This window comes from Terrapene carolina, unplaced genomic scaffold (assembly GCF_002925995.2).
Source record: "Terrapene carolina triunguis isolate 2854851 unplaced genomic scaffold, T_m_triunguis-2.0 Scaffold233, whole genome shotgun sequence".
NCBI classification, from domain to species: domain Eukaryota; kingdom Metazoa; phylum Chordata; order Testudines; family Emydidae; genus Terrapene; species Terrapene triunguis.
The window spans coordinates 3,872,434-3,884,750 of record NW_020664584.1 but is presented as its reverse complement, the minus strand read 5'-3'; the positions used below and the strand labels follow the sequence as shown (position 1 = coordinate 3,884,750).

At 44.2% G+C, this 12,317-nt stretch overlaps 1 protein-coding gene across 1 annotated transcript in view; it reads right to left on the bottom strand.

Annotated features, from left to right (window-relative positions):
* The window catches only part of PTPRT (protein tyrosine phosphatase receptor type T), a 697,808-nt gene that overhangs the window by 515,230 nt on the left and 170,261 nt on the right, over nt 1-12,317 (bottom strand). Inside the window, exon 2 of the mRNA XM_026656812.2 lies at nt 8,162-8,287. Within this exon, the coding sequence (XP_026512597.1) occupies nt 8,162-8,287 (126 nt within the window). The remainder of the gene's footprint in view (nt 1-8,161; nt 8,288-12,317) is intronic.

Below are 12,317 nucleotides of genomic sequence, written 5' to 3'. Positions count from 1 at the left end.
TGAAATTTTAAGTCAACCCATTAATGTTAGCTAATGAAGATGTTTGTGAATTAAACGCCACTTGTCTTTATTCCCAGCTGGAAGTAAAGGGAGGTGGGGCACTAAGAGAAAACAAACAAGGTTTACAGGGAGAGTGATGGGACTCCAGTAACAGACAGTACGATGCAAATTGTCTGTTGAAGTAAATTGCCACAATTCCATCCATTTAGATGGAGCTGTGCCAAATTACTTCAGCAGAGAATTTGTCCCTTTATTAGTGAATGCTGTGAGCTTCCAGAAAAATCCCATTCAGCTTGGAATTCCAAGGCTGAGAATTTTTATTTCAACATCAAAACTGTAAACTAATCTATTTACTTGGTAGGGGGAAAATTGACTCATCCTGAGTAATTTCCCTTGAAAAAGATAAATAATAATAATAATAATAATAATAAAAACACACCACATACAGACAGCTGAAGCAGATTTCTTTCCCCATCGCAGATGAGAAATTGCATCATGATTCATCATATACACAGTAGCATTCTAATTTGTTCTTTTAACAAGTTTGTTTGTGTAATTCCTTGTAAGCAAGAATTAATACACTCAGACATGAAAAAATGTTAATTTATATCGCATTGCTTTTGAAAAGTACAAATGTTGTGTCGAACTCCTGTTGGCATCCAATCCAGCCTGAAGAAAAAAGGCAAAAACAAATGCATGAACTGTGCTTAGAGGTACAATGTATTTAGTTTGCCTAACACCAGTTTCTCATCCACTGAAGAACGTCCCCCTCATCTGACAGTGGACACCAGTGTGAAGTGATAACCACAGCAGGAAGGGCTGGGTGGGAGCTTTCAAAAGATACGGTATATTCCACCAGAATCCAATGGATTGGACTCTCTACAAGGGGATAGGCATGACGACTTAGTGGGCCAAACCCTCTCCTAAATTAAACTTCACTCAATGCTAGTGAAGCCGGTGGGGTTTAAGTCAAAGGAAAATTTTCTCTGCTGGCTCTAAATCGTGCATGTGATGGTATATAATCACATGTGTTCAGACTGGGTGATTACTCAAGCAGTAATAATGGACGATCGCTCTGATGTGTGCTTTCCCTGTGGAAGCCCAGAAAGTCATCTATTGTCGCTCAAACAGGAGAATTGCCCTTCTGGGAGGAAGCTCTTTCTCTGGTCTCTACCTCTCACAGAAGAAGAGAGGCCCAATCTGAACAAAGAGGAGCAGTGGCAGGCTGTGCCACACAGCAGCTTGTTTGTGTGGCCTCTGCCGCTCCAAATGAGGGGCGAGGCATAGGGGGCTCATGTGATGATGTACCTAGGGGTACGTCTACATGGCAATAAAAGACTTGCAGCGTGGCTGTAGCTGGCCCAAGTAAGCTGACTCTGGCTCTCAGGCCTCAGGCTGCAGGGCTCTAAAATTTCAGTGTAGACATTCGGGCTTGGGCTGAAGCCCTGGCTCTGATACCTTGCAACATCTTCACTGCAAGTTTTAGCCCCGTTGCCCAAACTCCATAAACCTGAGTCAGCTGACCTGGGCTCTGAAACTCAGTGCTGCAGGTTTTTTATTGTAGTGTAGCCGTACCCTAGCTTGCCTTAAGCTAGCCCTGCAGCGAATCAGAGTATCCTCCAGGCAGCTCCCAATAATAGCATTTCTACAGAGACCTAGTCTCACGTTAAAGCTACCTTCTCCATCAGGATCCAAAGGGGAAGGTGGCACAGCAAACACTATGTGCCGTTCTATGGGGATGAATCTGCCCCTTGGGTGAAGCAGCTGCCACTGCTGTTGGGGGACTCACACTGCACTAATGTGATGAATGAAGCCCAGCGTGGAGCAGAAGTGACAGACAACAAAACAGCTCACTATTTTTGCAGTGTGATAAAAAGAAATGAAAACATTTTTGCAGTTGCAGCTCCAAACCCATGAAGACGGTGGTGGCCTCTGAATGCAAAGTCATATCATAGACTCATAGACTTTAAGGTCAGAAGGGACCATTATGATCTTCTAGTCTGACCTCCTGCACAACGCAGGCCACAGAATCTCACCCACCCACTCCTGTAACAAACCCCTGACCTACGTCTGTGCTACTGAAGTCCTCAACTTGTGGTTTAAAGACTTCAAGGTACAGAGAATCTTCCAGCAAGTGACCCATGCCCCACGCTGCAGAGGAAGTGAAAAAACCCCAGGGCCTCTGCCAATCTGCCCTGTAGGAAAATTCCTTCCCGACTCCAAATATGGCGACCAGCTAAACCCTGTGCATGTGGGCAAGACTCACCAGCCAGACACCCAGGAAAGAATTATCTGTAGTAACTCAGATCCCACCCTATCTAGTGTCCCATCACAGGTCATTGGGCATATTTACCACTAATAGTCAAAGATCAATTAATTGCCAAAATTAGGCTATCCCATCATACCATCCCCTCCATAAACTTATCAAGCTTAGTCTTGAAGCTAGATATGTCTTTTGCCTCCACTGCTCCTCTTGGAAGGCTATTCCAGAACTTCACTCCTCTGATGGTTAGAAACCTTTGTCTAATTTCAAGTCTAAACTTCCTGATGGCCAGTTTATATCCATTTGTTCTTGTGTCCACATTGGTACTGAGCTTAAATAATTCCTCTCCCTCCCTGGTATCAGTGGTGTCAATAGCTGCCTGAAGGGATGTTCAGGCTGTCAGGTGCCCTTCCAAAATCAGAGCAAGGAACTGTTCCCTACATTCTTCTCAGCATGTTTAGAAATTGCAAAGAAATTAATAAAGGTATATTTAGACAGGACTACTTGATGTTGGCCACTCTTCTTTGAAAAGCAGTGGTGGAATATGCCTTTTCGCCATGTAAATCCAATCTGTTGTAAGCCTTGTCTTTGGGAGCAGCTTTAGGATAGAACTGTTCAGATCGCTCATTAGCGGCCGTAACCACCAAGAAATCAGAAACCGATTGGTTAAAAATCAAAGTGCTGCTGAGGGACTTGATAACCTGTGTCCACCTACTTGGCCATAGGTGGTACAGAGGTTGGGGTAGGTCAGAGACTTTTCACCGGCTTTAGCAAAGCTTCATTAATGGGGTGGGCAACCCTTCCCAGGGCAGGGATCTGTACAACACCACGGAAGCTGTGCAGGTTTTCTTGCACAAGTCCTAAGAGCACAGGCTGAGAAGTGGCCACTCTCCTCATCAGGTCCTGAGAAACGCTGAAGTCCTCTGGAGGGCAGATGTCAATTCTGGGGTGACGGCTTCACTTGGCCAAGATAAAATTACAGGGGGGAACCTCTAGGGGTTCCTCCATTATTTCTCCTTCCTCCACAGGGTGGAGGAATGATGGCAGAATCCTGAACCCGAGGGGGAAACCTCCTCCTAGACTGAAATTGTGATGGAGGTCTAGAAAGCCTCGGCGCAACACAAGACCAATAAGGCCATGGGGGATACTGCAATGTCTGAGACACCCACAGTGGGGGACATCATATTGGAGCTTCTTTATTAGAAAATCATTCCTGATCCTTTGGACCTGTAACCTGGGTACGAGATCTGTAAGAGGATTTAAAAGATCATGAAGGTGATGCAGATTCCTCCCTTTCAGAGTCCAAAGAAGAAATGTAAGTTTCTTTAGAAAAGGGAGGAGAGGTCCCCTTATGGTTCTGAGGTGATCTGGTATGGGAGACCCCCAGGGATCCAAAGAAAGCAAAGGTCGAAGCAGTCAGCATGCCAATGAGGTGAGCGCTGCTGGCTGCGGATGATGCCAAAGGTGCCAGCAACACAAGTGCGTCAAGGTGCTGCTCATGCAGGCGGTGCCAAAGACACTGAAGTTCCCCTAACCAAAGTCAATTGTAGCAATGGAGAGTCTGGTAGGGGAAGGCACAGAAGATCTCTTGCAAGCAAGAAAGCCCACAGAGTGGAGAACACCAAAACAGATAAGTGTTCATCTGGAGGTGCTGAAGTAGACTGGATTGGCTGGAATGATGATGAAGGACCTAGTAAAGATGAAGACACTGGTCTTGATAGCCCTGAAGGAGCCTGAGTCTACAGTGAAACCTCAGATGGGCCTGGTGAATGCTGTCTGTGGTGCCTTGGAAAGGTACCAGAGGGCTTACTGGAAGTCTTTATAGGAGAAGACCGAGGCTTTAAGTGCTTGTTAGCATCAAACCGTCACTTTGAATTGTGGGGAGTTGGGTGAATGCGTGTCATGGACTCAGAATCTACTACCTCATGGTCAGGACTCAGTTCTGACATGGGATGCAATGCCTCTTTCAGAAGGCGAACTTTCAGGCATAAATCCCTCTGATTTTTAGTCCTGGTGGGGAAATTTGAAACACTGGCTAATTGAAGCAAACGCCATGGGGAACTCCAGCTCTTGTAACAGGCAGTGAGAAGGAATTGAGAGGAAGGTGGCAGACTTGTCCCATTTATGCCCTCAGATGGGCACATGAAGAGATCAGGGGCACATACCGCCTAGTGGTACTTCTGGCAAAAGTCTCTGACTCATGCATTGGGTGCACACACACCAGTACTGGAATGCATATGTGCATAATCACTCTAAGGAGAATGCAATAGATCCACAGAATGAACCGGGGGTAATAGCAAATCTAACACTTAATCGGCGTCAACAATGTGACACTGCTGCAAAAAGTGCATGCCATATTGATTTTGTATTCATAGTGGAATCGTATGTAATACAATTAAAGTAATTACTCCACTCTAATCAGCCCTGGTTAGGTTTTCTCTGGAGTTAATTAGTTAATGCTTGTAAAGCGCTTTGAACCCACAAAATGTTAAATCATTATTATTATGATTCGGCTGCTACTGGGCCAGACATGTCCAAGGTGCGGGGAATGCTGCAAGTGTTGCAGTCTGGTAAAAGGCTTTTATTTTTGTCTGGCTGACCATAATGTAGGATACTTTTCCTACAGAAATGTTTGCCTCTAAGAAACACACACAGAGAGGTGTACACATGCATCTCATAAGCTCAAGGACTGTATTCTTCGAGCACCGTCCAATACTAGTACTTAAGAAGGGAGAGAGAGGTTGGAGGGGGACAGAGACTGCATGTTACCCTGCATTGGAAGAGAAGGAGCAGCAATAGAATAGGCTTGTTTTCTGTGGCCAGTTCATGTAGAATAGAGTTGAAACCATTGTCCTGCCAGTGCTCCCCTATGGAGTATTGAATCAATGCCTGGTAAATGCAGGGTTCAGTTTTGGGCAATGACTCCAAAAAGACATCACATACACTGGAGAGAGCTGAGAGGAAAGCAAGAGCAATGAAAACAGGCTTGGGGGCATAGGGAGGAAAATAAGACATACCATGTGAGGAAAGATTTAAAGGACTGGGTCACATTGAGCCTGAGAAATGAAGGCTTAATTGTCTATAGTACATAAAGGGAGGTTATAAAGGGGGCAGCAACTGATTATTCTCACTAGTCAACAAGAACAGAACAAGAAATAATGTGATGGAGACACAAAATGTAAAATTGAGGGTAAGAAGTAGGAAAAATTTTACAACTCAAATAGTCAGTGGAACAAGTTGCAAAAAGGCAGCAAAATCCCCCTCTCTGGGGATATTAAGGCTTGATTAGACATCCATCTGTTAAGGAAGATTTTGTTATAATCTCTCCTGCTACAATGCAAGGAGGTGGACTAGAAGTCCTACCTAAATCAGTGGATGGGTACCCATGACTTACCTCTGTCAGATTTTTAAAAGATAACATTTATTTAATAAAACAACCGACATCTGGGATCTTAATTCTCCAATTAACTTAGCCCTTTTTTTCCAGTCCTGGGCAATTTATCACAGAATTCATGGCAAACAATATTATATGCTAGTAATGATCAAAAATAAAATGTCCAAAATTTTTAACGAAGATGATGGAGTGTTTGAATCTTTTGGGGCATTTTGATTCAAAGAATAAAGAGCAGAAAGTTGTCCTTGGATGGAGACCCTTGTAGCAGAGTCTCAGCATGGAAATAAAAATCACAATAGATTAAGCATCTGTTTCAGAAGAGCACTCACAGCTCCAGCTGAAGTCAGTGGGGCCTGCTGGTGTTTGGGAAACCAGACACAGAATGTACATAAAAACAGTATTGATCACGGAAATGCTGATGCAGGCTGGACTAGAGTGGTGCTACAACTTGCCATCGCATGACAGCAGACATAAAAAGTACTATTGATGAACAAATCTTGTACCCGTCTGGTAAAAGTCACTCTTTCCATGGACTCTGGATGCCACCAAAGATTGCACAATGTGGTATCTCCTGCTGTAAAGCTAGGATATGGCCTAAAATACCATCAAGGTAACAAAAAATACAGTGGTATAGTACTAATTTTTCTTCTGCTATTAAAAATATCATGGTATAGTAGAGTTTAGTTTGTTTGTGTGCATGGACACACACGCACCATTCAGGGTTATGTTATCTATAAATGGATTTATATAGGACCCCAATGTGTGTAAGTCTATATGTAGAGAGATATTTGGCCCAACTTTTCCAGCATGAGTACAGAACAAGATGTCCCACTTAGGGTGCCAAAGCCTAAGTGTCCCAGATTGAAAATAGGTCTTGCATGATTGCATAGCATGCTTACCAGGAGAAAGTTACTAACTACGTTTACTAACAATTATGCACAGTCATATCCAAATAAAGCAATATTTCCTTAAAGTTAGAATGGGAGAACTGCTGTATCTGGTATCACAATTTATTTGTACTACAGTAGCATGCCCAGATCAGGTGTGGTGAGTGCTGTACAGACACTAAAAGACAGTTTCCAATCTAAACTGAAAACAAGATGCAACCAGGGCATAAACGAAAACTGGAAGCAATGGAGGAATTGCTCAGTCATTGTGGTTGCTGTGGCATGTTTACTTTCTAATGGCAATAACTGTGTACAGAGATGAGAACTGGCCTCAACAACAGTGACTGAAGTAGCCTGAAACAGGATGAGGAGCTATGAGTGTACCAGCCAAAGAAAAAGCTGTTGGGGACCTTGCTCTTCCTCTCGCAGAGGAGTGGGAGCTGTGCCCCCCCTCATTCTAATCACTGCAGGGATAAAAATCCCTATTGGACAACATTCTGGATTAGTTTTGCCCATTTTTCTCATGCTTACCTTGTCAAAATACAATGCAGTAAGTGGAAACAACGACTTCTTGTGTTGGCAAAATGGATCAGAGACCAAAATCATCAAATGTGACCAGTGATTTTGGGTGTCAAATGTTACACCTCTAACATAGCTGATTTTCAGAAGGTGGCTGCAGAACACTCCCTGAAAATCAGGTACCTTTAAAAATGTCTAGTTGAACACCCAAAATCACTAGTACCTGGGAAAGAACTTATTTGACAGCCCAGCTTACCAAATTCTAACTGCCAAGAGGAAGCAGTACTTCTGGGAGTGATGCTGAAGCATCAGACAACTTTCCAGAGAAGAACTTCCAGTTTAGATATCCTCGAAAACAGAGGACTTGGATGTCTGTACCCACTAATTAATCATTAATTTATGTTATTAGTCTCCATCTCTGCTGGCATTCTCAAATACTGGAACATAATTTGTCTCCTGGAACCCAAGACTAGTCAGGGTGGGTCCAGGTCCAGTTTATCCCATTAGAATACGCTCATTCTTCACAGGGAACCAGCCTTTGTCACCTTTATACTGTATACCCAAACACCACAGATTGCTAGTTCACAGCACTGAAGTTAAGTGTAATGAGCTATTAGAAAGTCTGACATCCCTGAACTTCCCGAAGAGACCGATCCTACAAGGTGTTGAGCACCTCCAGTGACATGCTCTGCACTTTCATCTCCCCTGGCTTCACCTGGAAAAAAAAGCACTTTGCATCTCTCCAGAGCAGGTCCAAAGACTGGCCAAACCCTGGACCATTTTTTTTCTGAAACTCACCTCTCTCCGCAAGTGAGGGTTGAAATAAAATGGATCCCACACACTTCATTCATGGTCTGACAAAATAATGCCAAATGTCTATGTTTTGACAAGTTGCCCCAGTTTTTTCCCATTTCTAATTGTTATGCATTCCTCTACTTGGTTACTTTTAACACAAAAGCCAGTTGCATATAAATGGATGAATTCCAACCCATACAAGTCAGCACAGAGCTCACATGTAGAAAAATTCTCACAGGAAATCCCATCCAAATACGAACACTCTGTTAATGGCCTTCCCTGTTCTGCATGCTCCCTACATACCAGTCGGGACAGCAGGATCCATCGTTGGCTTTTCCCAGGTGTTGAGCTGCTCCCAGGTAAATCCATTGGTCCCCAGTGCCACGCTATAACCACAGTTACTGTAGTGTTCATCAAAGGAACAACCACCTGAGGGCAAGAGAGCTGAATAAATACGTCTGTCTATTAATTACTTCTGTCTCATTATGTTATTTCATTTACATCAGTGCTTTTATATAAACTCTGGAAGGAAAAACAAAATGCAAAATGAATTTCTGGCACATTAGATTTCTGTATTTGCTTTAGGATATCCAGGAAAGACTTCTGGATATCAAAGACCCACTTTTTTGTGTGTGTGGGGGGAATCTTATTTTCTCTCTCTCTGATTGTGCTGCTGTTAGTTAGGGCTATTACCTTAGATTCAGTCTCATGACTTAAGAATTTAAACAGCAGTCTGGCATTTCAGGCATGAGGATTCAGGTCTGAAGCACAATAACTGTTTCCTAGCTACAGAGCTTGAAAACCAAGATGTTCAGATAGGAGGGAGGAATAGAAATTCATATGGCAAATGTTAACCATGGCTTCATTGTGCAAACTCTCAAGCCCTCCCTTCATTTAAACTTTTAAACATTCAGTAGTGCAAGGTTAATAGATGATTTCAAGACCACGTCTCTCACATTTACTTACCTTTCAACTTTCTAGTGCCATAGGTAAGGATGTGATGAGCCAATTGTTTGACCCAATACCAAGAAGTAACAATTTGTATAGTGGGAGCCCATTAAAGTCAACCCTTACCATGGCACAGTATAATACCTTGCTGCAGCAAAGAGGGGATACCATTGTAAATTTCACATTTTTTGTTGTTGTTGCTGCAGCATACTGTGACCTTAACAGCATCCCAGTGCAAGAGGGCAAGGGACTCACTGTTATCTGGTATTGCGTTTCAGCTGGTCCGACCCATTCAATGTATCCCAACTCACTAATGTCATAACCTGTATCTAGAAGGTGTCATGGAAGATATCAGTAGAAAGCTAACACTATACTGATCATTGATATTATTGTTAAGGCTATGTTTTAGTCACGGACAGGGCCGGCGCTTCCATTTAGGTGACCTAGGCGGTTGCCTAGGGCACCAGGATTTGGGGGGGCGGCATTTTGCCACCCTTGGCAGCAATTCGGCGGCGGGGGGGTCCTTCCGCGCTCCGGGTCTTCGGTGGCAATTCTGCAGCAGGTCCTTCACTCGCTCCGGGACCTGCCGCCGAAGTGCCCTGAAGACCGGGAGCGCGGAAGGACCCTCCAGCCACAGAATTGCCGACAACGACCGGGAGCGTGGAAGGACACCTGCCTAGGGCGCCAAAAACCCTGGAGCTGCTCCTGGTCATGGATATTTTTAGTAAAAAATCATGGACAGGTCACGGGCAGTAAACAAAAATTCACTGCCCATGACCCTGTCCATGACTTTTACTAAAAATACCAGTGAATAAAACTTTGGGGGGGGGGGGAACTGCCCAGGGGCCTTGCGGTTGCTGGGGGAGGGTGGCCCGGCTGCTTGGGGAGGATGGCTGGTGCTGGGAGGGGACATGGGGGCGGCCAACAGGCTTCCTACCTGGCTCCGTGCCTCCCCTCCCCCCCAGCAGCAGCAGAGTTTGGGTGTGGGAGGGGCAGGGGGTTGGGGCACGGGACAAGATGAAGCAGGCTCTGGGCAGCACTTACCTGGGGGGGGCTCCTTGGAAGCAGCGACATCCCCCTTGCTTGGTTGCTAGGTGGAAGCGTGGCCAGGCAGCTCTGTGTGCTGCCTCCACCTGCAGGCTCCGTGGTTCCCAGCCAATGGGAGCTGCAAAGCAAGTGCTCTGGGCAGAAGCAGTGTACAGAGCTGCCTGGCCATGCCTCCGCCTAGCAACTGTGCAAGGGGGATGTCGCTGGTTCCAGGGAGCCTCCCAGCTAAGCGCCGCCCAAAGTCCACCTCACCCCATCCTGTGCCCCAACCCTCTATCCCCTCCCACACCCAAACTCTGCTGCTTGGTGGGGTCATGCAGTGGAGGTGCGGGGGCCCGAGACTGCCTCAGCAGCGGATGGTGCGCCTGGTGCAGGAATCCGGAATCCGTGACTTCTGTGACCTCTGTGACAAACTCGCAGCCTTAATTATTGCATCACATACAGAGGACAAATTCAAAATTACAAACATATTCGACATTATGTTATCAAAGTGTGTCTGCCACGCAGGGCTAAAGTTACCCCACCCAAGACAAAGGAATGTGGTTTCTAGAAGATATTTTGAAGGTACATTAAGAGACAATGGGAATGCAATTTACACAGAAGATAAATAGGAGTATGAGGCCAACAAGGAGAGGAGATAATCACTCAGCATCATGGCAAGGGGAAGAGATTACAGGAAACAGATCAATTTGCATTTAAACAAACACCAGCAGGGGAATAAACCAGCATGAAACTTCCTTCACCAGAAGACTCCATTTCATCATCCTCACAGCATGAATTAACTTTCCTTTGGGGGATAACCTTCAGAAGAATCCATTTCAAATTTTGCATTTGAATAAAAATAATATAAATTATTGATTTCCAGTTTCTCTACCTTTTATAGAGAATATAGTTTTATTGTCTTATTGTGTCTTTATGCTGTCCTTGATCTCTACATTCACTTATAAATCTGTTGGCACATGGCACACTCACAGCTTCAGCAAACTGGCTTCTCTTAATGCTCAGCCCTAGGTGGCAGTGCCAGGAACAGAACCCAGATCTCCAAAACCTCAGTCTGGTGCCATGTATACAAGTCCAGCCTTCCTCTTTGAACTGTTCACTTGGATTATTTGCATTCTGTTGTTTGCGGCATGTTAGTACTCGTCATTTAAGTCACAAGTATTTCTGCTTCCTGATGGACTGAAACTTTTTAAAAATGAGAGAACAACAAACAGAAAATAGCAAACAAACAAAAAGCAAATAGCAGATGATCCAGTGCAAACATTTGGCTGAATGATCATTTATAATGCAATCTGTAAAATTCTTGGAATTGGCTAACAGTCGTAAATAAATTGGCAGCTGTCTGAACACTTGTGAATAAAGAGACCCCCATGAATAATGGAATGAACTTGCCATGCCTGAACACAAATAACGTGTGTGGTATTTGACCAGCACTAGCCAGCATTGCAAAATGAAATGTTGGGAATGAATTTATGAAGAGGAGGCTTCTAGATGGCTGACAGATCATGACTTACAATAATTACTTACCACTCTGAAAATAATCACTTAGACTTTAATTAGCATATATTCTATTTAGGCAAAAAGTGTATTCATTCCTTAGATTTCTATGAACAAATAGGCAATTTATACCTACAAGAAGGACTCCACATTCAACAGATTATTATCTTTCCACTCATCAAGGTTCTCTCTCTGGGAATGCTACATCTGTTCTGGTTAATTACAGCAATTCCCAGATCTCCCTCAATTGAGCTTCTTCTCTTTCTATATACCAGAAGAGGTGGGCAGTCATTGTACAAACCAACCAATCATTCTCCCATTGAAAAGGTAATATGAAAATATGAAAACATGTGAACCCTTCAACAAGAAAGAATAGCTTAGATGTAGCTGCAAAATTAACTATTTAATGATGAGTAAACAAAGAGCCATATTTCCCATCTTCATAGAGGTATGCAAGAGGAAGAATTTGAATGTTAGGAAAGGCTACAGTTGTGCAGCATCTTCCTGATATGTACACCAGACAGCTGCCAACTGCAGAAGAGTCAAGCACAGGCCAGCCCTGATGAGGTCCTGATGGAGAATTCCCACCTTATTAGAGAATCACTATTTTGTCCCAGTTACATTGCCCCCATGCATATCCCCTACTTGGAACCCACGCCCTACTTGGCCTGCCAAATATGCATCAGCAATGAATCCATTAGAACATCCCATGGATTGTAGGCCTTACCCCTAGTAACATTGACTCTGCACTGCTTTGGCTTTCTCTACCACACAGGCAAACAAGGCTGGCTCTGTTGCTATGCTGACATTGGTCTTCCAGTCAGTCAGCTGTGCTCCTCTGACATCTCTGTAGTTAAGAGGGTGTGTAGAGTAACCCAGTGCTATTCAGAACCATATTAACTTGTTCTGCAGACACAGCCGGCTCCAGGGTTTTGGCCACCCCAAGCAGCCAAAAAAAAAAAAGCCG